General features: G+C 65.3%; 8 protein-coding genes across 8 annotated transcripts; 4 read left to right on the top strand and 4 right to left on the bottom strand.

The window, feature by feature from the left end:
- Nucleotides 1-501: 501 nt before the first annotated feature.
- Nucleotides 502-1,654, bottom strand: EMIHUDRAFT_436483 (hypothetical protein). Its single transcript, XM_005769187.1, has 2 exons — nucleotides 1,118-1,654; nucleotides 502-1,033 (listed from the first exon to the last, which is right to left on the bottom strand). Exons 1-2 carry the CDS (start codon nucleotides 1,592-1,594, stop codon nucleotides 620-622), a joined length of 891 nt encoding a protein of 296 aa, XP_005769244.1. The 5' UTR covers nucleotides 1,595-1,654; the 3' UTR covers nucleotides 502-619.
- Nucleotides 1,655-1,889: 235 nt separating this feature from the next.
- On the bottom strand, nucleotides 1,890-2,572 carry EMIHUDRAFT_210382 (Hypothetical protein; the record flags this gene model as incomplete). Its single annotated transcript, XM_005769186.1, has 4 exons — nucleotides 1,890-1,977; nucleotides 2,256-2,314; nucleotides 2,389-2,489; nucleotides 2,566-2,572. The coding sequence occupies 4 exons, from the start codon at nucleotides 2,570-2,572 to the stop codon at nucleotides 1,890-1,892; spliced, it is 255 nt and encodes an 84-aa protein (XP_005769243.1).
- Nucleotides 2,573-7,877: 5,305 nt separating this feature from the next.
- EMIHUDRAFT_210380 (hypothetical protein) lies at nucleotides 7,878-10,160 on the top strand (the record flags this gene model as incomplete). The annotated part of the gene is made up of 6 exons (XM_005769185.1): nucleotides 7,878-8,356; nucleotides 8,522-8,591; nucleotides 9,040-9,132; nucleotides 9,180-9,356; nucleotides 9,527-9,771; nucleotides 9,938-10,160. The coding sequence occupies 6 exons, from the start codon at nucleotides 7,878-7,880 to the stop codon at nucleotides 10,158-10,160; spliced, it is 1,287 nt and encodes a 428-aa protein (XP_005769242.1).
- Nucleotides 10,161-11,907: 1,747 nt separating this feature from the next.
- On the top strand, nucleotides 11,908-12,813 carry EMIHUDRAFT_102772 (hypothetical protein; the record flags this gene model as incomplete). The annotated part of the gene is made up of 1 exon (XM_005769184.1): nucleotides 11,908-12,813. One exon carries the CDS (start codon nucleotides 11,908-11,910, stop codon nucleotides 12,811-12,813), a length of 906 nt encoding a protein of 301 aa, XP_005769241.1.
- Nucleotides 12,814-14,250: 1,437 nt separating this feature from the next.
- EMIHUDRAFT_210377 (hypothetical protein) lies at nucleotides 14,251-14,570 on the top strand (the record flags this gene model as incomplete). Its single annotated transcript, XM_005769183.1, has 2 exons — nucleotides 14,251-14,256; nucleotides 14,421-14,570. 2 exons carry the CDS (start codon nucleotides 14,251-14,253, stop codon nucleotides 14,568-14,570), a joined length of 156 nt encoding a protein of 51 aa, XP_005769240.1.
- Nucleotides 14,571-15,097: 527 nt separating this feature from the next.
- Nucleotides 15,098-15,925, top strand: EMIHUDRAFT_66051 (hypothetical protein; the record flags this gene model as incomplete). The annotated part of the gene is made up of 1 exon (XM_005769182.1): nucleotides 15,098-15,925. The coding sequence occupies one exon, from the start codon at nucleotides 15,098-15,100 to the stop codon at nucleotides 15,923-15,925; it is 828 nt and encodes a 275-aa protein (XP_005769239.1).
- Nucleotides 15,926-16,491: 566 nt separating this feature from the next.
- FBA1a (fructose-1,6-bisphosphate aldolase) lies at nucleotides 16,492-17,991 on the bottom strand (the record flags this gene model as incomplete). The annotated part of the gene is made up of 2 exons (XM_005769281.1): nucleotides 16,492-17,430; nucleotides 17,485-17,991. The coding sequence occupies 2 exons, from the start codon at nucleotides 17,989-17,991 to the stop codon at nucleotides 16,492-16,494; spliced, it is 1,446 nt and encodes a 481-aa protein (XP_005769338.1).
- Nucleotides 17,992-20,538: 2,547 nt separating this feature from the next.
- On the bottom strand, nucleotides 20,539-21,228 carry EMIHUDRAFT_210372 (hypothetical protein; the record flags this gene model as incomplete). The annotated part of the gene is made up of 1 exon (XM_005769181.1): nucleotides 20,539-21,228. One exon carries the CDS (start codon nucleotides 21,226-21,228, stop codon nucleotides 20,539-20,541), a length of 690 nt encoding a protein of 229 aa, XP_005769238.1.
- Nucleotides 21,229-23,511: the final 2,283 nt, after the last annotated feature.

The following is a 23,511-nucleotide window of genomic DNA, read 5'->3' as shown; positions in this document are numbered from 1 at the left end:
CCGCTGCGCAGGCGGAACCCTCCCTCTGCCCCTCCGGCTCCCCCCCCTCGCCGGGCCGAGTGCCGCTCCCTCGCACCACCGCCGTGTGGTACCCGCCTCCGCCCTCCTCCGCCGCGGCCGAGCAGCACGACCCGGCCACGCGCGACTTCCTCCACCAGGTCAAGCGGCCCGACCTGCCGACCCTCGCGCCGCGCCCCGCCCCGCCCCTACCCTCCGACACGGCGCAGCAGCGCCAGCGTGCCGCACCGGCGGCGCCGCCGCCGAAGCCGCCGCCAAAGGCGATTGGCGCCGACGCGCGGAGGGCGCTGGCGCAGGCGCTCGCCGCACGGCCGGCGGCCTCGGCCGCGGCGACGGCGCTGGAGCCGCCTTTGTTAGCGCCGCCGGCGCTTGCGCCGCCACCGACCGCTCCTCCTCCCATCATAGCTCCTCCGCCCGCGCCGCCGCCGCCTCGGACTGCACCTCGGTGACGTACACAGGGTCGAGGCGTACTCTACCACTACGTGAGTCCATGTGCCATGTTGAGACTTTGAAAATACGCCGCCTGCTCTCTCTCCGAGGGGGGGTGGATGTCGCCCCTCGGCTCCCCCGCAGCCCGCTCTCTCTATCGAACCTTTCAACCCTACCGCGGCGCCGCCGCCGCCGCCGCGCCGCCGCCCTCGGCCACGAGCTGCTGCGCCGCTCGCAGCGCGTCGGGGCTCGGCACGAGGAGGGCGTCCTTGAGGTCGACCTCGCCGGAGCGCATCTGCGCCACGATCCCGTCGAGCGTCGCCACCCGCGTCAGCCCCGCCGGGATGCCGCTCACCGCCGCCGCGCCGCCGCCGCCCTCGCGCTCAGCTCGCCTGGCCGCGCGCCGTGCCGAGTTGGAGCGGAGCGCCGCGTCGCCCGCCACGACGGCGCCGCCCTGCAGCGCCCCCTCCGCCGCGAGGCGGGAAAAGTCGCGGTCGAGGTCCTCCTTTCGGAGATAGAAGGGGTAGCGCGTGGCGGCGCCGTCCGCCGTCGAGAGCGCCACACGCTCAGAGTAGAAGAGAGGCACCTGCCGACACCCGGGAGAGGGAGGGGTGGCGGCTGAGGGGGATGGCGGCTGCGGCAGAGGCGCGGCTGGACTAGCGGGCCGCGCCTGCCCCTTGGCCTCCGAGAGCGAGACGGGGAGGAGGGTGCCCTCGGGCGAGTTGAACTGGAGTGCGCGGTTGGCCTCGACTATCTGCCGCCGCGAGGGACGCAGCCGCAGCACGCCGCCCAGCGCCGTGGCGTCGCCCTGCACGAGCGGGAAGTACACCTCGGAGAGCGTCGTCAGCTTGAGCCTCGCCGACGGGTTATCGCCCTGCACAGCACGCAGCTCGCGCAGCGCGTCGGTGGGGTCGAGGAAAAAGTAACCGACCTGGGTGGCGCCCTCGGACGAGGTGAAGTACGGCGAGTCCTGCTCGTTGACGACGGCAACCACCGGGATGGCGCCGAGCCGCTTGTTGACCTCTTTGATAGAGAGCTCGGACGCGGCGGCGGAAGCGGGCGGAGCCGGCAGCGAGAATGGCCCAGTGGCGGCGGCGGCGAGGAGGGAGGCGAGGACGGGCCGGCGGGTGGGGTGGTGGAGGAGCATGTGTGTACGCGTGTAGGTGCGGTTTCCGGTTGACTTAGTCGGATTAGGGGGAGCGGTCCGCCATCTATCTGGCACACTTAAGAGCTGTGAACGTGAAGAGAGTGGTACCAGAACTGTGGGTCGTTGCGGCACGCATGGGGGGCCTCCCGGACGTATGATCCTAGCCCAATACGTCCCACGGAGCACATTTCGATTTTTGACAGAATTAAATGCACTGCCTCCGCACGGTACTAATAGTCGTAGTTTTGGCACCGCTGCCCTTCACGGCACCACACCGCCGCTTGACAGCCCGGGATTAGCCTAGCAGCGAGTGGGCATCGCCTGCCGGTCGGCTGGGCACGAGCCAAGCACTTGGGCGGCCGTCAACCGAGTCCGAGCGGCGCCTGAGGCGGGTGCCACGGCGTCTGCACGAAGGCGTGGCGGGGTGAGGAGCCAGGAGTGGTGAACACCTCCCCGTCGGGCGCGCGGCGCGCCGGATGGTCCGCCGAGGCCGCCGCCGCCCCGGTGGCGGCGATGGGGGCGGCGGGGCCGACCCGGCCGGCGTTTGTCGGCTCCACCTACAGAAGAGCAGTCTCTGTGGGTCGACGATACTAACTCGGTAGTAACGCGGAGCGGTGCTGTGCGGCGCCGAGTTGTGCGCGAGGCGACCTCCTGAGGCTACCTGAGCTGGCAATGGATGCCACCAGGACGCACGGCTAGCAGGAGCCAGTCAGGCATGCCCTGCTGTGGAGCAGAGCCGGCTGGCGCACCGGCGATACTAACTCAGCGCGCCGCGAGAGGCGAATCTGGGCGACTTTGGAGGCGCAGTTCTCGAGCTTGCCGTCGACGATTGATGTCGGGTAAATTGTCACTGCCGTCGGGGAAGGTCTTCTCTCAGCAGGCCGAGCGCCGTGGCCTGGCTCGGCTCGCCGCGAGTCGGGCGAATTTATCAGTGCCAAAACTCACGAGACCTCGATACTAACAAAGACTACGATACATGGGGTAGGTAGGTCGGAGGGGCCGCTCTCACGGTCTATTGCAGAGACAAGGCGCACTGGACATCAGGGGAGAGAGAGTAAGCTAAAAGTACGACATCAGAGGGCCAAGGGTTGGATCAAGCAGTGGGAAGGGACTCGAGGTGACGCGCGAGCAGAGACCTACACCTCCACGCACTCCGCACCGCCGCGCCGATCTTTGCGCGGGCGGCGCGCATGTCCGTCAGCGGCTATTCCGTCGGCTCCGTCGCCGACGCCGCCTCCTCCGTCAGCGGCTCTTCCGTCGGCTCCGTCGCCGACGCCGCCTCCTCCGTCAGCGGCTCTTCCGTCGGCTCCGTCGCCGACGCCGCCTCCTCCGTCAGCGGCTATTCCGTCGGCCCCGTCACCGACGCCGCCTCCTCCGTCAGCGGCTGTTCCGTCGGCTCCATCGCCGACGCCGCCTCCCACGACAGGGGCTACAGCGTCGCTCCCTACGACGTCGCCTTCCGCACCATCAACCGCCAAACTGCCTCCGACATCTACCAATCAGGGGGGGGCAGGCGCGCACGCAGACAGATTGATGGGCGAACGACGCTCCGCTCTCGACACCCTGCTCGGCCACGCTCTCGAGGCGCATCCGCTCGAGATGCTGCCACCGCATATATTGGCTTCGCGCGTGCAGGCAGGATTCCGCTTTCGATCACCCCCGCTGCTCTCAATCGGGGGGGGGCGTCGCTGCCCGCGCCATGCTGCCGTCCACACGGCGTCACCATTAGTGTCACCCCACCATTCACACCAGTAGACGGGCGTGAGACTATTACGTCCAATCAGCCCAATTGGCCCAATTGGGGATCCGTCGGGGTGTTCGTATCTTCATTCCCATAACGAGTGCAGAATAGCGCCCAGAGGCCCGAGCCTGGCGGCCGCGCCTGGACTCGCCACCGTGGGGGCGGGCGTTATCGCCCGCTCCCCGCGACGGAGCCGGCGCGCGCGGCTGGCCTTGCTTGCCGCCGCGCGCACGCCGCTTCGGCGCTGCGGGACGATCTTGTTGCTCACCGTTAGCACGCCGCACGCCTCCTCAGAGGCCTTGCCCACCTCTCCAGATGTTGCGAGGACGCCACCCGGCATGGCCGGTCCTGTTGTGGCGTGGAGCCTTGATGACGCTGCGACCGCGTGCAAGCACGAGCCCAGGATCGTGCGTGAGCACGCTCGCAAGGCGGACAGTATGGCAAGGCCAGCTCCGTGGCCGTGGGCTCAGCGAAGAGAGTACAGCCACCCATTCATTCAAGGGCAGAGGAGGTTGCTGTTCGCCCCTCGGCCTCGCCGCCGGAGTGATTCTTTTCTTGTGCGAGAGTGCGAGAGGCATGTTGTTGGCAGATCAAGACACAGAGCTCACACAGAATCACAAGGAAAGCGGCGAGTCGCAATTCCAGGGGTCGTTGTGGCGGGCCACCCTGTCCAGAGAGGCATGCGGCATGGATGCCAATCTGGGGTCTTTCGACCGAGACTATGAGCCCTGGCCGCCTCCCGATCTTGGTGGTAAGGCCGCAGCCGAACAGGGCGACGGAGATGGCGCGGGAGAGTACGGGTGTTCCAGGGGATCACGACACGGCACACGGACACGCACCGACCCTTCACGATTCACGTATCGTCAAGACGGACGACAAGGCGGCGGACTTCTTCTCAAAGCCTCTCAAGTTGTAACTCAAGCCGTCCTCCTTCTTCTCGCTGCAGAAATTCTTCTCGCTGCGCGACTCGATCATGAACCGAGTAGAACCTCTTGAGCACTTTGAGCACTGGATAGGGTCGATTCCGCATGGTACGGGACCCCTCGATCGTCTCGCCCTCCCTCACTGGTGTGTTCATTGGGGGGGGGGGTCATAACAAACACGCCTCTCCAATCAACCTCTCGCTTCCCCTCAGGGTAGCCCAGTCTGATCGCTGATCGGGGTGGAATGCTTCCCACGTCCGTGTATGTTCCCAGGCGCGGCAGACTTCTTTGCATGCTCTCCCATCTCCACATCTTCTGAGGTCATACCGACCTGGGGGGTGGGCGTTGGAATGCGGAGATAGTAACTGCTCTCTGTGGTGCCCCCTTGGCACTTTGCTCTGAGTGTGTCTCACACCAGACGCCGCGAGTCGGCTGGCTGTCTCGGTGAGAAGCCGTCCACACGGCGACGGCTTCTCACCGAGACAGAAAGCCGATCAGGCATGTACATGTTGCCGCTCGCTTTCACCTTTCTCTGTCGAAGCTCGCTTTTTCAGAGGATCCTTGTACCTTATATCTTGTATGACCCTAGACGCGAGACCCCGGCTGCCCCTTCGAGGCTACAGCCTACACGCCGGTGCTACTCTCGCGTTCCAAACGGGCGGGTGGCGAGGGTGGGGGAGGAGGGCAGCGTGAAAGATGGCGGCGCCATGGGCCAAACGGCGAAACGGAAGCGGCTTACGGTAGGATGAGTGGCGCGGCGGGGAGGCAGTGGCACAAGCGGATCACGGCAGGGTGGAGCGGCGCGGCGGGGAGGCAGTGGCAGGTGATACGGCGACATAACGGCAGGGCGATGGACGGCGGTGGCGGTGGCTGGGGGGTGGCGGCGGCGTGGGTGAGGTGGAGGGCGGCGGCGGGTGGTGGAGGGTGGCGGCGGCGTAAAAAAAGGGGACAGCCGAGAATCGAACTCGGGGCCTCGCCCACCCGGAGGGCGAATCATGCCACTAGACCACTATCCCTCGAACCGGGAGCCAGTCGGTGCTTTGGAGGTTGCCCGCCGCCGCTGCGTCAGAGCTGCTGGTTATTGATGATGCACGCGCCATTTCGCAGGTTAATATAGTTAAATTTGTTGTCTTAGGTTTTGAGGTATATTGAAGATTTTAAGAGAGGATTTTAGTTGGTGAGGATATTGTATTGTTGTGAGGATATAGTTAGAGGCTGTTTGAAATGCTCTCTTGCGCTGGCCGCTGCGCGCGCGCTGGCCGCTGCCGGGGCTCTGTCTCACTCTCACGTGCCGCAATATGTGTCACACACGGCGGCTGATTGGTTCCACTTTCTACGCACACCTACCGGGGAAGGGGCGCTTGGGAGCGGGAGCGGGGGCGGGGGCGGGGGCGGGGGCGCGCAGCGCGCGGCGCGCAACAGAGGGTAGGGTGGGGAAGACGGCGAGGAGGGGGCGGCGGCGGCGGCGGCGGCGGCAGCGCGCGCGCGGCGCGCGCGACGGAGGGGCGGAGCAGCGACCGCTGGCGCGGTCGCTGCTCCGTCTGTGCCAGGGACGCGCGCTCTGCGCCGCTGCAGAGCGCGCGCGTCAGGGCAAGGGGCATGCGTGGCGGCGCGGGACGCGCGGCGGCGGCGGCGAGCAGCGAGCGCTCCGTGAGCGGTGAGGCGGCCGGGCTAGGGCGCGGCGGGTGACGGGTCAAGGGAGCAGCCCACACCCGGCGTCGCTTTTTGAGCGACGCCTGTGGTACGCCTGCGCAGGGGCCGCAGGGCGGTCAGTTGTGGGGCGAGGCGGTGCCGGCCGCGGGCCAGGTGCAAGGCGCCGGCCTCGGCGCCGCCTCGGCGCGCCGCACGGGCGCGGCGAGCCTCTGAGCGGGAGCCGAAGGTTTGCTGCGGTGGGACGGTGGTAGGTAGGTAGGTGGGTGTCAGTGGAGAGACCACTTCACAGCTTTATGCCTTGCTCCTTTAGGTGCTCTTTGTATATCTGACTCTTCCGCATGAGACTGCCTGAGTACACTGTCTTGTTATTCTTTTGTGCTTGGCGTCTTGTGTGGTGTGGGTTGTTCCCCCTTCGTTGAACTACCCCCGCCCAGAGAGATCCTTTGCTTGTCATGCCTTTTGCCTTCTCTCTGGCGCTCCCGCTCCTGGCCGGTGTGAATACACCGACATGGAGCCTACCTCGGTTTCGAAGGCACCCAGCTCCCCGTTCAGCACGTTGAAGCAGAGCGCCGCCTCGGTGAACTTGCCATCGGCGGAAAAGTCACCACTCGATAGCTTCTGCCCGTAGATCGCCGCTGCCTGCCGGACACAGGTTTGGAAGGCGCACCGCTCCTCACGGTAGGACGCGAGGCGCTTGGCGGTGGCCATGTACCGCTCCCCTGCGCCTTGAAGATCAGCGGCGTGCCTGGCGATGACTCCAACGTCGTTGGGCATGAGCGCGGCTGCGCCCTCCTCAGCGCACTGCACAAACTGTTGCAACTGCAGCTGTAGTGCCTCCACGCCGCCGGTCGAGAATCCCGTGACGTCCTCGGCGGGGACGTGAGATTGTATGCCCGTTCGGGCGTCAAAAAGTGGTGGTGCTCAAACCATGAGGCGAGTCCACTGCGGATGGCTTGATCGCTGCCACGGTCAAGTCAAACCCTTTCGGGTCCAGTAAGGCTTCCGCCGGAGGAGAGCTCGCCGGCAGCCTGGCAGAAGGCATTCCAGCTGGCGTAGCCCCCTCCCCAGCGGAGCCAGGCGACGATGACTTGTCCAGTGCATCGGTGTCGTCCTTGGGCTCGGTGTTGCTACCAAGCTTGCCCAACGTGGTGTGGTGGGGATCAGAGTGGTCTGACCGTGTGGAATGGTCCTGGTCTCGGCCCTCTGTAGCATCGTGAGGCGTCCCTCTTCTCTCGCTCGAGAGATGGTCATCTGAACCCGAATCCTCGCACCTCGGTGTCCAGCAAGTGGAGTTCTAGTCGTACGCGGTCCTTCCGCGGTTTGGTCGCGGGAGATAGGTTGCCCGCAGTGCCGCGGGCCTCCTCATCCGAGGAAGACATATTTATAGATAGTACTCAAAGTACGAAGGCGTAGTTATACACCGGTGGGGGAGTGGCGCAATTATGCACCGAGTTGTGACACCACAACAGCAAAGAGGTCGACTGTCTCGCAGCGCGGCGGCCCAGCGAAAGCAGTCAGAGACTATGACGTGCCAAACTTGCACAACGGGAGTTGGGGAGCCGTGACGTGCCACTATTTGGGCATGGGAATCCGGGGACATGAGAATACGGCGGACTATTTATCACTCTGGAGTGGGAGAGAGAGAGAGAGAGAGAGAGAGAGAGAGAGAGAGAGAGAGAGAGAGAGCGGGAGAGAGAGAGGGAGAGAAGGAAGAATAATAGGTGAAGCTTCTCGATACAGGTCAGGCTACTGGTCCTCGTGAGAGTCCTCGTGCCTCACCTCCTGCGACAGTGCATCACACAGGTCTCAGGTGGACTGTGTGACTCCTCGGGGTTTCTGGGGACTTGAGGTGTGCTAGTCGCTGTAGTCGGACGGTTCCGGCACGTCTGATTTCGGGCTCGCTAGTAGTTTCCGCCGTGATCTCGACCGAGCGCGCCAGAATTCTTCTTCGCAAAGCCAAACACTAATGTCAGCGCCGACGCCCGCCGCCAAGGCCGGCTTCGGCTCGCACCTGCTCTCGGGCTACCTGCACAAGAAGTCCAAGGCCGGGCAGGGCGTGTGGCAGAAGCGCTTCTTCATCCTCGACACGCGCAGCCTCACCTACACGCACGGCGGCAAGGTACGCTCTTACCAGCTCGAGGACTTTCGCGACGCGCTCACGACGGGCAGGCCCGAGGCGGGCGAGTTTGTCGTCGTCTTCTCCTCCTCCGACCGGCTGTCGGACGTCTTCCCGGAGAAGCGGCTGCACCTCCGCGTCCAGAGCGGCGGCGCCGATGGCGCGCGCGAGTGGGCCAACGCAATGGCGGCGGCGCGGCGGCAGTGGGAGATGTATCGGACGCTCGGCAGGGCGATGGGGGCTGAGGTGGGCGGCGCATCGGTGCAGGCGGACGGCGCCGACGGCGAGCCCGGCCTGGGTCCCGGCCTGGGTCCCGGCCCTGGAGCCGAGTCCTCGCCGCCGTCGGCGGACGAGGAGGAGGAGCCAGAGCCGGAGCCCGCGCCTCCGCCCGCGCCTCCGCCCGCGCCTCCGCCCGCGCCTCCGCCCGCGCCGCCGCCGCCGCCTCCCGCACCTCCGTCGGCCGGGCCGGCGGCGGACCCGCTCGCGCCCATGAGCTTCGAGGAGATGGTCCGGCGGCAGCTGCGCAAAAAGGCAAACGCGGTCCTCGTCCGGAAGAAGGCAGAGGTGAGGCGCCTCTCGCAGCGGCCCTCGCAGCGGCCCTCGCAGCGACCCTCGCAGCGACCCTCGCAGCGCTCCGTCGCCACCCGCCTCGCCCGCCTCCGCCCCCGCCCCCGCCAGGTCCTCGCCCTCGTCCGGAGACTCAACGCCGAGCGGTCCGCCGCCGCCGCCGCCGCCGCCGAGGAGTCGTTGTCTCGCGGCTCAGGTTGGTGCGCATGGCTGGATAGGTTCGACCTGTGGGACGCGTCGACGCTGCTCCCGCGCGTCTCGCTCGGGGTCGGCGCGCGCGGCGGCGGCGGCGGCGGCGGCATCTGGCTCACGATGGAGGTTGTGCCGGTCAACGTGGCCGCCGAGGCGCAGCGGCTGGTAGCAGCAGTAGCAGTAGCAGTGGTAGTGTGGCCTAATCTCGGGTACTCTCGGGCACTCTCGGGTACTCTCGGGTGATGTCCCGCAGGTGATCGACTGGTACCGCGCGCTCGTGTCGCAGCTGGAGGGGCTTTGCCTCCCTCTCGAGTGCGAAAAGGCGGAGACGCGGGGCGAGCGGCTGGTTGGACCATCGGGCTCCTCCTTGAGACGATGACTGCTGCTACACAGGCGGAGACGTGGGGCGAGCGGCTCGCCATCCCGCGCAAAGGCGGAGGGCTGCACTTTGGCGAGCCAGAGAGGCGCGAGGCTGCGGCAGCCTACGCGCGGCTCGGCGTGCTCTACGAGTTCGTCTCCCTCTCGTCGCAGCTCGCCGAGCGCGCCGAGGCGTGCCGCCGCCTCGCGGCCGTCCTCGCGGCGCAGCAGGAAGCCCGTCGCCCCGCCGCCCGCCGCCCCGCCGACCCCGCCGCCCCCGCCGCCCCCGCCGCCCCCGCCGCCCCGCCGCTCCCGCCGCTCGGGAGGCGCGGGGGAGGGGAAGCGCACGCCGCGTCTCCCTCACGCGTCCACACGCCCCGCAGGACTTGCCGCCCGACAAGGTGATGGACAAGTACAAGCAGCTGCAGCGGCAGGCCCTCGCCCTCGCCGCCCACTTTGAGGAGGAGCTGCCCTCGCTGCGCGAGCGCTTCGCCGCCGCCTACTTGCCCGACACCGCCGCCGCCTCGCTCGAGGGCCTGCACCGCGCGCTGCCGTCACTGCTCGACGCCGTCGTCCGCCTCTGCGACGAGGAGTACGACGCGTGGTGCGCAGAGTCGACCGAGGCGAGGTGCCGACCCTCCCCGCCTCCGCCTCGCCCTCCCCGCCTCCGCCTCGCCCTCCCCGCCTCCGCCTCGCCCTCCCCGCCTCCGCCTCGCCCTCCCTCCCTCGCCGCCGGCCTCCGCGCGCCCTCTCCCACCCACGCGGCCGCCCTCGCCCCCGGCGGCGCTGCGCAGGAAGCGGTTCCGCACGCCGCGGGTGTACGCGCTGCACGGCACCGCCCTCGAGCTCGCCGACGAGCTCGCGCGCCACCCGGCCGTCCCGCTCGCCGACGCGCGCCTCAACGGCGACGCGGCCGAGGCACAGCTGCACGTTCTGCGCGAGAGGCATGCGCAGCTCGCGCTCTCGACGGGCGCGGCAAACAGGGCGCTCCTCCGGCAGGTGGACGAGGCGGTGTGAGTCGCGACGAGGCGGCGTGCCACCCGGCAGCCGTGCCCGGCGATGCTCCGTTACGAGTGTCCCGATACATGCCGGGTGACGGTGTCTCGCGCTCAGTCTTCTCCCGTGTTGTGTCCCCATGTGCACCCCTCTGGGTCTGGCTCTGCCGTGTGTTGAGTTGTGCCTTTTGCGTTGACATATACGTCACTACGTAGTTAGAGCTTGTGTTCGAGTAGCCTAGGAAAGCAGGCGCAGTACCGCAGCTGATAAAATAAAACTGTGTGGATCCTGGACCTGGTGCACCCCCTCTTTTACTCCCCGCACTCCCCGAGAAAAATAAATTAACAAAAACGACACCCCTCTTCCTCTCTACTGTGAGATGGGTAAAAAGGAACAGGTCCCCGCCCTTGCGATCCTTTGTGCAGGGTTCTTTGTGAGGGATGGGAGACTAGCACTACCCACTAGCCGTCTTCCACATTGTCCCTCGGGTCCCTGCTGCTCCTATAATCTTTTCGTACATCCTCCTGCTGATCTCCGCAACGTCGGTCCTGCTCCCTCCCTCGTCTCCCCGAGAGCGCACCGCAGAGCTTGGCTCTTGCGACCTCAAACCCGCGAGCTGTATGGGTGGTCCTGACGTCGACAGACGCCCGATGACCACGGTGAAGCTGAGCCGTAACGAGTCGACAAGTCTCGTCTGAGCCCGTGGCGGTCGCCGGCTGAGTCGCCGTGCACGGCCCGGTACCTCAGGCGTCACCTCCGCAGCCTCAGGTCTCACACTCCATCACCGCCGCCGGGACGCTTTCGGTGGCACGCTCGGCGGCGAGTTTGTTGCAGCCCCACAGCGAGCACGGCATCGAGCCTATTCGGTCTGGTCGGTTCGCGGCACTCACTGGGTGCCAGGGAGTGCCGCCGACACGCGAGCGGTGCTTCCTGGCAGCGCGCGCCGGCTGTGGGGCTGCAACAAACTCGAGACACGCTTTTTGGGACATTTTCGACGCTTTTGGCCCATATACTCGTGCAACAACCCGCGTCTCGTCCCGGACTCCGTGTACACACGCGTTTGTTGTGTGCATCCCGGGGGGCCGGACTGGCCAGGAGTCGCCTAAGCCATGTACGTACTCGTGCGACAACTCTCTTCACGAGCCCACTGTGTGGGCGAGACAGAGAGGCAGAGAGAGGCGGACGGAGCGCCCCCAAACGCTCGACCCAAACGCTCACATCAGACTCGCCTCCCGCATGGACGCCCCCCTAGATCGACCGCAACGCGCCTCAGATACTAACCGCACACTCCATATACCGCGGGTTGGCGGTGAACACGCCCATGTTGTCGGGGAAGGCGAGCCCCTACACGTGCAGCGGAGGCAGTCAGAGGCGATTGAACGACCCCCGTCGATCGGGCCTCGGGGAGCAGAGCGCCGGCGCGGCGGCGGCGGCGGCATCGAGGACGTTTGCCAACTCGGCGAGCTCATCCTGAAAGGTGCGGTTGATGTTCTTCAGCGTCTCCGCGTCCGCTACCGTTCGCCGTGGAAACAAAAACGACCAGTCGTGCTACGCTGGACAGATGATGACGGCACGCACGAGCGACACACAAAACAGGCTCAGAAGACACACAGCCAGCTGGCTGCCACACACCCTGAGTTGGCGTACACATAACTCAAGGCCACATCCTCCCGTCGCTCAGATGGCGCGAAAAAGAAAAACATGCCCGGAAACTCGAGTACCCCGTCGGACCGATCGCTTGCTGGACGGGCCGCAGCACCGAAGGCCAATGCCGGCTCGCCTGAGCGCCCGCGACGTGCAGCCCGGTGAAGCGGCCTCTTCTTCGGCCCAGTCACCGTCGGCCCCTGCAGCGGCTGCGGTGAACATTGCGGCAGGTACAATCGGCTCGATGTGCGGCGAGGCGGCTGTCTTCCCAATCGACGTGGTCAAGACTCGGCTGATGACCGCCACGGTGAGCGAGGCGCCGATGGCCGCGCTGGCTCTGCTGATCCGCGAGCGCGGGCCGCTCGGCATCTACTCGGGCCTGCCCTCCCCGCTGTGCGGAGCGTTCCTCATCAAGTCATCGCTCTTTGCTGGCTACGAGCTCTCAAAGGTGTGCGTACACGCCTCGCGCACGGTGCGGCACGGCCGGGACGCAGACATGGCGCGGCCGCTGGACAAGGCGGAGGGCCTCTTCTCCGCCGCCTTTGCCGGAATCTTTGCCGCGATGGCGACGTGCCCCGTCGACCGCGTCAAGATTGTGATGCAGACCCGGCCCAACGCCCACGCCTCGACGCTCCACTGCGCGCTCGCGCTCGCCCGCGAGCGATCGCTCTCGCTCGGCCTCGGCGCGACGCTCGCCCGCGAGGTGCCCTCGTCGGCGATCTACTTTTCGGTGTACGAGAGCACGCGCGAGGCGCTGCTGCCGCTCTGCCCTGCCGCCGCCGCCGCCCCTCTCGCCGGCGCCACCTGCGGAGTCATCAGCTGGCTCGCGTGCTGCCCGATCGACGTCGCAAAGACGCGAGTGCAGTCGGGCGCCGCGCCGAGCCTCCTCGCCGCCCTTCGCGCCGTGGCGGAGGAGCGCGCCTTCTTCCGCGGCGTGCAGCCCGTGGTGATGCGGGCGGTGCTAAAACACGCGACGGTGTTTGCCGTGTACGAGCAGCTGCGGCCGCGGCTACTGGCTCTAGGAACGTAGCCTTTTGAGAGTGGTCGCATTTCTCTTGTCCAGCTCTGGCCCGGGCGAGGTACTTCCAGCCTGCTGTGAAAACAGCTGACGCTAGTCTCGAAAAACAAAACCACAATGGCATGTCGCACGCGAACAGGAATCGACGCGATGTGCAAAGCATACAAGAAGGGGAGAGGGAAGAGGAGAGACGCCGGTGAGGACGAAGCAGAAACTAGCGCAGACGAGAGCAGGGCAGACCCGGGGACGGGGGAGCCGGAGCAGACGGCATCGGCCGCCGAGGGAACGTTGGGAAGAGGCACGAGGAGGGCGGCGACTTCGACCGACTATGGAGGATCCGTCGCCAGACGACGCAGGGCAGAAGACGGTGAGGCGGAGCAGACGCGCAGAGCGAGACGAGGGAGGGAGCAGGACTTTGCGGAGATCAGCAGGAGGATGTACGAAGAGATTAGGAGCAGCAGGGACCCGAGGGACCATGTGGAAGACGGCTAGTGCTAGTCCCCCATCGGGAGGACGACCCCGGCTAGTCGCCGACCACACCCACAAAGAACCCTGCACAAAGATCGCAAGGGCGGGGGCCTGTTCCTTTTTACCCATCTCACAGTAGAGAGGTGTCCGTTTTTATTTATTTATTTATGTGCGACAAAAGCGTCGAAAATGTCCCAAAAAAGCGTGTTTTGTGGCAGCCCCACAGCCGGCGCACGCTGCCAGGAAGCACCGCTTGCTGGATCTGTGCACTCCCTGGGTCCCAAGGAGTGCACAGATCCAACAGGAGTGAGTAGGCTCGACGCCGTACTCGAGATGGAGCTGCCACAAACTCGCCGCCGAGCGTGCCACCGACGGCGTCCTGGCGGAGGTGGTGGAGTTTGAGACCTGAGGCTGCGGAGGTGACGCCTGAGGTACCGGGCCGTGCACGGCGACTCAGCCGGCGACCGCCACGGGCTCAGACGAGACTTGTCGACGCGTTCCGGCTCAGCTTCACCGTGGTCCTCGGGCGTCTGTCGACGTCAGGACCACCCATACAGCTCGCGGGTTTGAGGTCGCAAGAGCCAAGATGGTGGCGTTTGGACATCCCAACCATCACACAAGACAGCCTGAAGGTGGTGGCGGGACGGCGCAGTGGTTGTGGCACTCGGCAGTAGGCACCCGCGGCACGGCCCCGCTGTCGGCTCTCGCGGGCTGCGGAACCGGCCCCAGAGGGGGACGGTCCGGGCGAGTGTGGCAGCTCCTGCGCTAGTATGGGCAGCCTCTATCATAGCACTACTGATCCTGGTCATTAGAGCTGCCAGGGATAGCGTCAGGAGCCGGTAGGAGTCAAAACCCCTCATATTTGAGACATCGCGTGTCCCATATACTCGCACCGCAACGAGCCCAATGCACAAAACAGCGAGCGCTCAGCCAGGGTTACACTAAAACCCCGAGAGGCGTGGGAGACCTGAGTGCTTCTCGATGGTTGTACGGCGGGCGCGAGGCCCGACCTCCCCTCCTAGCCTTTTTCGGCTGCGGCCCCCCGCCGTTTTGCGTTTTTATTTATCTATCTGGCCAGCTTGCAGTCTAGGCGCCGCCGCCGCACTCCACGCAGTCCGAGCGCCGCTTCCGATGCTTGCAGTAGCGAGTAGGCGCCGCCGCCGCACTCCAAGCACAGCGAGCGCGGCTTCCGATGCTTGCAGAGGGAGCCGCCGCCGCACTCCACGCAGTCCGAGCGCGGCTTCCGATGCTTGCAGAGGAAGCCGCCGCCGCACTCCACGCACAGCGTGCGCCGCTTCTGATGCTTGCACCTTGCATGAGCGCCCATTTTGCTTGGGAGCTACAGTAGAGGCGCCGTATTTGCCAATGTTCATATGATACGCACAACCCCGGGCCCTGAAATCGCACAGCCAATGTTCATACAAAAACCCTGTTCACCCTGTTCATACACCCCGATGCGAGTTAATGCGCATTTCTTCTCTGCACTATAGCCCTTGAGAAAGAGCTCGCATTATGCAAACCTGTGCCTGTGTCCTGGAAGTAGACGGAGAGGGGTACTCCCAAAGGCAAGAGGAGGTCTGGAGAGGCCCACAGCGGTCAGGAGAGGCCCCAAGAGGGTGCTGGATGAGAGTCAGCAGAGCGAGAAGGGTCACTTTCTCGGCAGAGAGGGCAGACACCTGGAGGGACCGGGGGTGGGGAGGGGAGGTGAGGCGGGGATGCAGGGGAGGGGGAGGGGAGGGTAGGGAGGAGCAGGAGGAGAGAAGACTGTGGTTCGCGGCTCGCACAGTCGCTCGTTCGCACACAGTCGCTCGTTCGCTCGTTTCCAGGGATGCTGTCGCTGCTAAGCTTCCAGGAGCACTTTGATGCCCACTGGGGCCAGCGGTACTTTGAGCAGCACCAGCACGTCCCGGTGCTCGCCATCTGCCTCTACCTCGCCGGAGTCTACTTTGGCCCTCGGTGGATGGCCTCGCGCCGCCCGGTCCGGCTCGTCGCCATCTCGAGGGTGTGGAACGCGTCACTCGCGCTCTTCTCGATCTGCGGCGTCGCCGCGTGCGTGCCCACGCTCGTGGGCCACCTCTGGCACCGCGGCTTCCACCACAGCGTGTGCGCAGACTGCTACGAGCTCGCAGGGACCGGGGCGCCTGCTCTGTGGGCGGTGCTATTTTGCTTCTCCAAGCTCGCCGAGCTCCTGGACACCGCGCTGTTGGTTCTCAAGAAGCGGCCGCTGCTGCTGCTCCACTGGTTCCACCACGCCAGCGTCATCGCGTTCGCCTGGGCCTCGTGGGTGTACGCGACGCCGCTCGCGCTCTGGTACGGGTCGATGAACTTCTCGGTGCACGCGGTCATGTACTCGTACTTCTTCGCAACCTCCTTCGACCGCCGCGTGCTGCGCGCCGCCCCCGCCATCACCACGCTGCAGCTGTCGCAGTTTGCGATGGGCACCGTCGTCAATTTTTATGCGTATTGGGCGTACGCGCGTGGGTCGGGCTGCGCCGTCGATGTCGACATCCTCTACCTCGGTGCCGTCATGTACCTCGCGTACGGTTTCCTCTTCGCGCGCATGTTCGTCGAGCGGTACGTCCGCGCCCCGCGGCGGAGACGGCGCGTGAGCGACGCTGGCGAGCGCGAGGCGCTAACGGGGACCAAGCTTGTGTGAGCCGCGCGCCTCTCCTTATGCATGAGATTGCACACACACACACACACACACACACACACACACACACACACACACACACACACACACACACACACACACACACACACACACACACACACACACACACACACACACACACACACACACACACACACACACACACACACACACACACACACACACACACATGCACATGCACATGCACATGCACATGGGCAGTTGTTAATTGCATATATTACATGGACGTACGGGGTCCACCGTGTCTCGTGTGTAACGGAAGAGAGTACTGACGTACGGCTAGATAAGTATATAGAGTATATCTCCTACTCCCTGACGTAGAACGTAGTCGTCTAGTGGCGGTAATCCACATCGATGCGGAGCGAAAAGAAGCCGGGCCGACACGATCGGGCACAACAGTCGCGGCTCGCGCAGAATTGCACACAGAAGAGATATCTCTCCCGCTCGCGGAGAGCGGCTCGGTCGACGGTCCGGAGACTCTCGTCGGTCGGGCGCCACTGTGGGCGAGTGGCGTCGGTCTTGGGGCGGTCTGGCGACCTCAGGTCAGGTCAGTAGGCTCCTGCCGCCTGCAGGATGTTGCCATCCACGCCGACCGAGGCGCAGGAGCCCTTGACGTACTTCCCTTGGCACGCGTCGCCGTTGGCCTTGGAGCGCGCCAGGATGGCCTGCTGCGCGGCGGGGTCGTTCGCCGTGTCGCCCATCCACGTGACGATGGTCGTCTTTTGGCTCGCCTTGCCGTACGAGAAGGAAACGGACCAGGGCAGGTCGGGGTATAGCCGGTTGATTGCGTTGAGGTTATTGGTTGCCTCCTCCTCGTTGTCCTCGTCGAGTGCGGTCTCGCCCGAGAGGAAGAAGATGCCGGGCATCGCCACCGGCACCGTCCGCTTGAGCACCGTCACGGTCGCCGCCGCGATCTCCTCGGGCGTCGCCTTTGGGCCCGTCAGGCCATTCTTGACCATGTTTGGCTTGAGGACGGCGCCCTCGAGGTAGCATCCGTGCGCCTTGAGCGCCTCGAACTGCGCCACCAGCACCCGCTCGGTGGCGACGGCGCACGCGGAAATGTCGTGGTCTCCGTTGGGCACGATCTCCGGCTCGACGATGGGCACGAGGCCGCTCCTCTGGCAGATTACTGCGTACTGCGCCAAGTTGTGGACGCAGAGGGTGATCGCGAGGTCGGAGGGGAGGCCCTGCACCGGGTCGATCTGCAGCACGTTGCGCCACTTGGCGAAGCGTGCTCCCTGCGCGTACGCCTGCTTGCACCGCGCGTCGAGGTCGTCGATGCCCTTGTCCCATGTCTCTGGGTGCCCGAGTGGCCCCACCGCCGTGCCGGGGATGCCCGCCGTGTCGTAACCCTTGTCGAGTTTGATGCCCGGGATCATGCCGTTGCGCGTGATCAGGTCGACCATCTTGTTGCCAGCCGCGTCCGACTGAAACAGCGTCTCCCAGTGCAGGATGACGCCGGAGATGTGCTCCGACAAGCCGGGGGCCTGGTCACACCTCTACTCGTTTACACTTAAGTCCGCCGTGTTGAGCTGCAATACATCTGGCGCCTGGTATAGCATCGAGCGATACGCCGCCCGGTTCTCGGCCGTGTCCTCCACCTTTGCAGCGTCGACGTGGCCCGCTCGCAGCCACGGACCTGCCGACTCATCGCTGGCGAGGAACCCCTTGTTCGGCGCAGACAACGCGTCAGCGGTCGCCTTGAGTGCAGCCTTCTCGGAGGCCGACAGCCACGTGCAGGTGAAATCACTGACCAGCGCGGTTCCAGCGTTTGGCGCCGGAACCACGCTGCCCACGGCCGACGGCGCCGCGCCGCCGCCCGCCGAGCGCTTGGCGAGGTACTCGGCGAAGGACTCCGCCTTGTGGATCGCCTGCTGCTTACCCTTTGGGTCGTTCGGGTCAATCACGGTCGGCGCCGGATCTCGCGTCGCCTCGCCACCGCCGAAGCCCTTGCCGCCATTCATGGCGACCTTGGACGTGGAGAGGGCGCGCGACGCGGCGTGCGGAGCCAGGAAGGCGGAGGACAGTGCGAGAGCGGGCAGCAGCATGTAGAGGAGAGCTGGGAGCAGACCGAGAGCAGTTTTGAGGAAGAGGAAGCGACCCAGCTGCAGCAGGCAGCTCGGAGCCAGCTTTTCAGCTCCGACAAGAGCGCCCCGGAAAGAAAAATACACGGGTGAGTGCCCTGCGACCGCGCACCCCCGGGGCTAGGGCTCTCTTGCCCGCAACCCGATCCCGATCACCCGGCCAACTGGGTGCGCTTCTGAGCTCCCCGGTCCTGGATGTGAGGCTGCTAACCGCACTCCAAGTGCTCCAAGGGCGTTCTGAAGTTAAGGGGAAACCCGGTACACGGAGCCAACCCTCGGAGACCTGTGTTTACTTTACGGCCCTTGCCCTGCGAACGCGCACCCCCGGGGCTAGGGCTTTCTTGCCCGCAACCCGATCCCGATCATCCGGCCCGCTGGGTGCGCTTCTGAGCTCCCCGGCGCCCTGGATGTGAGGCTGATGACTGCACTCCAAGTGCTCCAAGCTCGGATAGAAAGAGGCAGACGACCAAGGATTCGGGTGGGCGACGGCTAGCACCACACTCCTCTCCTTAAAATCCCTGTGTGGTGGCGGCGTGGTGCCGTCCTCCCATCCCTCCCTTGGGTTGCCTGTTTTTTTTCTTTCTTTTTCTTACTTCCGAGGTGGCCAGTGCGACAAGGATTGGCTCGAGGACGAGCGCGAACGGCTCTTTGACGCGCTTGATGCTGAGATGCCACCACTCCCGGATCCCTCGCCACCACCTCCGCTGGATCTGCTCGCTGTGCATCCGCTCGCCAACTATGGCAGCCGCGCAGGCGACCTGCAAGCCACTGACTACGACCCCTGGGAGCCAGAGCAGTCAGAGCTGCCCACGCAGACATCATCATCACCACCACCACCCCCACCGGCACCAGCACCAGCCCCAGCGGTCGACGCGCTCTCACTTGGTGAGGCCGCTCACCACGCTCTCATCGCTCCGTTCCCACTCAATGCTCCCACCGATGGCCCTCGCATCATGGCGCGGCTTGATCCAGAGACATATGAGCCGTACTACTATGCTGAGGACGACATCGAGCGGCAGGCAGCGCGTCGGCTTGAGCTGCTCGACACGACCGTCTCCAACCCAGGCTGGATGAGGGAGCAACATGACCCTCTTGCTCAGCTTACGGATTCTGACGCACGGCCGGTGACGCCGCCAGATCGCACAGCGTTCCCACGCGGTGAGGATGGACGGAAGGACTTCCATAACGAGCGCGCCAACTACTACTATGATCGCACTGGCGAACATCTTGAGGGTCCACCTGATGCACCGCGCTCGCTGGCCGAGCAGCATGATCTCTTCCACAATCTGACACGCAACTTCCGCACGCGTAATGATCTATGAGAGGAGGTCGGTGCGCCGCTCCCACTCCCAAACTCAGCTCCGCCCTCATCGACGCACAGGCTGATCGGCGTGGGTGGAGTAATGCCGACCCACCAGACGCCGGCCAGGGCGCGCTCGCGATGCCCCTGGTCGGGCTGGGGGAGTGTTCGACTACGCGCGAGGCAATGACATTCCCCCTCCTCTCCCTGATGACACTTTCGACCAAGGCTCTGGAATGGGTTCGAGGCTCCTGCGCCGCTTCCAGTCCTGACTGTCAACTCGTGATGTTTCCAGGTAGGTGCCCTTTGGCAACGCGCTATTCCTAAGTACTCTCTCTCAATCATGCGCGAGATGAATTTGTTTAACCTTTAAAGCTGTCAAAGAGAAACACAACACGTTGGGCTGCCAAGGGAGAGGAAAACAAACCCGGCGCGCGTGCGCGCCTGGCCTGCTAGTGAAAGCGTAAAAAGAGGCGCGGAACGGGCCGGAAGCGGACGGAAGCGGACGTGGGTCACACAATGGCAGCGCTCCAGACGCGCTCTGGTAGCTGCCAATGAAGCTGTAGCCCATCGCGCGCCGGACGGCCACTGCACCTCTACTGCAGTGCCCTCCTGCACCGAGCGACGCGTCAAACCTTTGTTGCTGCCCATGACCGGCGGCGGCTCCGAGCTTGGGCGAGCGAGCCCTGGCTGAGCTGAGCTACTGCGGTCGCAATGCAGCGCTGCGGTCGGTGCAGAGTGGCCGTGCGCGTACGGCGTCGTACGCGCACGGCCGCTCTGCCTCAGTGGCGTGCGGCTTGGGCCAACTGAAGGTCGCTCTCCGACCTCGCTCGCCGAGCTCACAATTCGGCGCGAGCCGCATTGAGTGGAAGTTCGACTTCAGCTGCCGCGAGTGGATGGACTGCCCTGTCGAGTGCGAGCAGTTGGGCTCCGCCGGGAGCACGAGGTGCAACACGTTCTCTGGGCGCCAGCAGACGCGAGCGCGTGTTGAACCGGACGCTCCAGCGAGCATGAACACTGAAGATAGTAGATACACTCGAAGGGGGGGCACGTTTTCTTTTCGGGTTTCGTGGGTTCCTAGTGCCCTTGGAACCGACGAAACCGAAGCGGGTTGGCCCCGGGGTGGTTTCTGCGGTGGACCCGCCCATACGCGCCACACGAAGTAGGGGGGGTGGGTACAAAATGACGCTCATATAACACTGAAGCACGACCTACGGTGGCTCCCACTGCGACTGGCCAGTCTGCTCATTGATGTAGTACGCCTCGCCGGTCGCCTCGTCGAACGCCGTGACCCAGCCGCCACGCCCCTGGTGTCTCTGCTGCTGCTGCGGCTGCGGGTAGCCAAAGCCGTCCGCCCGCTCCACCTGGCAGGTGAAGACGGCTCCCCACGGCTCGTTCGGGTCGATGCCTACGTACTGGAAGGCCTTCAAGGGAAACGGGTAGTTCGCCTCGAGCCCAAAGCACGGGGCGCCGTCGCGTGGACGCACGGTCGTCGGGCACCTGCCGACCGAGACGAGCGTGGCGGTGCCGTCGTCCGCGACCCGGAGCACGCACTGCGCGCGGCTCACTGTGAGCTTCTGCTCGAGCATGTCGTAGCGGCCAAGGATTTGCTCCTCGCCATTGCGGACGGCGTACTCGGAGCACACGCCGTTGAAGGGCGTGATGCGCCACACCACCTGCTCACCAAAGCCCGCGGGCACGTCCCGGGGCGGCTCCCACTGAGACTGGCCAGTCCGACCGTCGACGTAGAAGACCCGTCCGTCCGGGTCCGTGCCCGTCGTCCACCCGCTCTGCGCATACAGCCTGCCCGAGCGCTGGCCACGGCTGAGCGGCGCCCTCGTCAGCCGCAGCGCCGTCGCCGTCGCGGCGAAGCACGCGAGCGCAAGCGGCAAGCGCCGCATAAATTGCAACGATTGGCGCTGCGCTCCAGGCTACACGAATGCAGAAAGGACGAGGCCAGGATGCTGCACGGATGCGGAGCTGCCTGCCACCGGCCCCCACAGTAGTGTGAACCAGCGCCGGTGCGGCCTCCGAGTCGGCGTCTAGCGCGCGCGATAAGGTTTTGCTCGCCTTCCCTGTGGGACCCCGTGAGAGAGAGAGGCTCGACGCGCGCGTCGCGAGCGTCTGACGCGGCGGGCGGCGTCGGGCAGGTGCGCTTCTCTCTCGGGTGGTGGTGGTGGTGCTGCTGCTGCTGCTGGTGGTGCAGATGCTGCTGCTGGTGCGGCGCGGCTCTCCGACGCGACTCGATGCGCGCGTCGTGGCTATCTGACGCGGCGGGCGGCGTCGCGGGCGGCAGCGGTGGCGGCTCGCGGGTGGAGGTGGAGGCTGGTGGCTGTGGTGGACTTTGAGTTTGTTTCATGGTCGAGTACGGGGACCGGGGGGTCAACCGGACGCCGCGCGCCGCCGAATCGGCCCGATCGCCCAGGCCTCTCCGCCGCTGCTCGTCGCCAGAGAGCTTCTCGGCGTCAGAATGCTCGTTGTGGAGCTGCATTTGAGCCTCGCCCTGAGTCTTCTCGACCCCGCGCCCCGCCCCGGCCGGGCGTCGCGCCGCGTGGCGGTGCCAGCAGGTGGGCTCCGGCGCCGCCCCGCGCGCGCGCAAGCGCGGCGGCGACGCCTCCGCACCCCCCGTGCCACCGCCCGGGCGAGCGAGGAGCAGGAAAACGAGCAGAGACATGCTGTCTCAAGGGTTTCGAGAGATCCCACCCCCTTTTCTTTATCCTCAGCGCGGCTCCGGTGGTGAGCCGGTGTGTGTGCCAGTCCGCGCCAGTCCGCGCCCTTGTCGTGCCAGTGTGAAAAGAAAAAGAAAGAAAACAGACAACCCAAGGGAGGGATGGGAGGACGGCACGCCGCCACCACACAGGGATTTTAAGGAGAGGTGTGTGGTGCGCTATCCGTCGCCCACCCTAGGGAGTCTGCCTCTTCCTATCTCTCTTCGCAGTCTCTCGCCGATTCTCGCTGCAACCTTCATGTGCCAGTGCCAGTGTGCTGTGAGAGAGGCCCTTGCAAAGAATTCTTTATCCTCTGTGTGTGCCAGTCCGCGCCAGTCTGCGCCCTTGTCGTGCCAGTGTGCTGTGAGAGAGGCTTGTGTCTTAAGAATTCTTTATCCTCAGAAAAACCTTCCGAGAATCCCGCTTGCGGAGTCGGCTGGCTATACCAGACAGCGAGAAACCCGCTTGCCTTACAGTATGGTAGCGCACGTGCTCCTCACCTTCGGCCTAGCCGCGTTGCAGCCTCCCGTGCTCCGCCGCTCGCGCGAGCATCGGCACAGTCCAGCGCTCTGCAAAATGGCCGCTGTTAGCGCTCCTCCAGCCTCGGCGGCGGCGCTCGAGGAGGAGTGCAGCAAGCCAGAGCGTTCGCTTGGGCGCATCGCAGAGCTGGTCGAGACGCTGGCGGCCGATCCTGTCGTCGCCCGCCCGAAAAAGGCGGTGCTCGGCGACTGGCGACTCGTGTTTGCCAGCAACGAGGAGGCGCTCGCTCCCTTCACCTCTCGCTGCGTGTCGCCGCCTTTTGGCGTGGTGGAGGACATCTTCTGCCGCATCGACCGCGGCGCCGACATGCGCATCATCGAGGTTGAGCGGCGGGTGGGACCGTTTGGCAACGCGAAGCGCGCGCTGCAGGCGCGCTACGATATTGTGGCTGCTGGAAAAGGCAGTGCCGACCGCCTCGCCTTTCAGGTCCGCTGGATGGACGACCCCAGTGGGCGAGAGACGGAGCCGCCCTCCAAGGAGAAGGTCTCTGCCGAACTGATCGCCGCTGGCTCGCTGATCGTGCTCCGAGATATCGCCTCGCCCGCGAGCTCGTGCCTCGTTTTTAGCCGCCTGTCGCCAAAGCAGCTTGCCCGCGCACTCGACGACCTGGGCGTGAAAAAGGAGTGAGCGCGGGTTTCGCGGCGCGAAGGAGTGTTGACGTGCGGTGTTTTGTGGTCTACATAAAAAGTCGGGGACCGTTTTTGGACCTGAGGGAGGGTGTAGAGGATGTAGAGTGTAGAGCGCTGTAGAGCTGTATAGAGATGTAGAGCGCTCTGGAGCGCTGTAGAGCGCTGTAGAGCTGTAGAGCTCTACATCCACCGCGTGACGAACTGCCTCCGTTGTAGAGCGATGTAGAGGCGCTCTACAACGTGAAATCTCTACAACAAACTCTACATCAAAAGCGGCGAACTAGGCACGGTCGGTCTCCGACATGAG

This window comes from Emiliania huxleyi, assembly GCF_000372725.1.
Source record: "Emiliania huxleyi CCMP1516 unplaced genomic scaffold EMIHUscaffold_43, whole genome shotgun sequence".
Classification (NCBI taxonomy): domain Eukaryota; phylum Haptophyta; order Isochrysidales; family Noelaerhabdaceae; genus Emiliania; species Emiliania huxleyi.
The sequence above is the reverse complement of the archived record's forward strand: the minus strand, read 5'-3'. Positions and strand labels throughout refer to the sequence as shown.

What these genes read in the sequence shown, in the direction of transcription:
- EMIHUDRAFT_436483 (XM_005769187.1), bottom strand. Translation starts at nt 1,594, where the DNA reads ATGCTCCTCCACCACCCCACCCGCCGGCCCGTCCTCGCCTCCCTCCTC. An exon ending in TCTCGGAGGCCAAGGGGCAG is followed by an intron (nt 1,034 to 1,117) that starts GCGCGGCCCGCT and finishes GGGTGTCGGCAG; the next exon opens with GTGCCTCTCTTCTACTCTGA.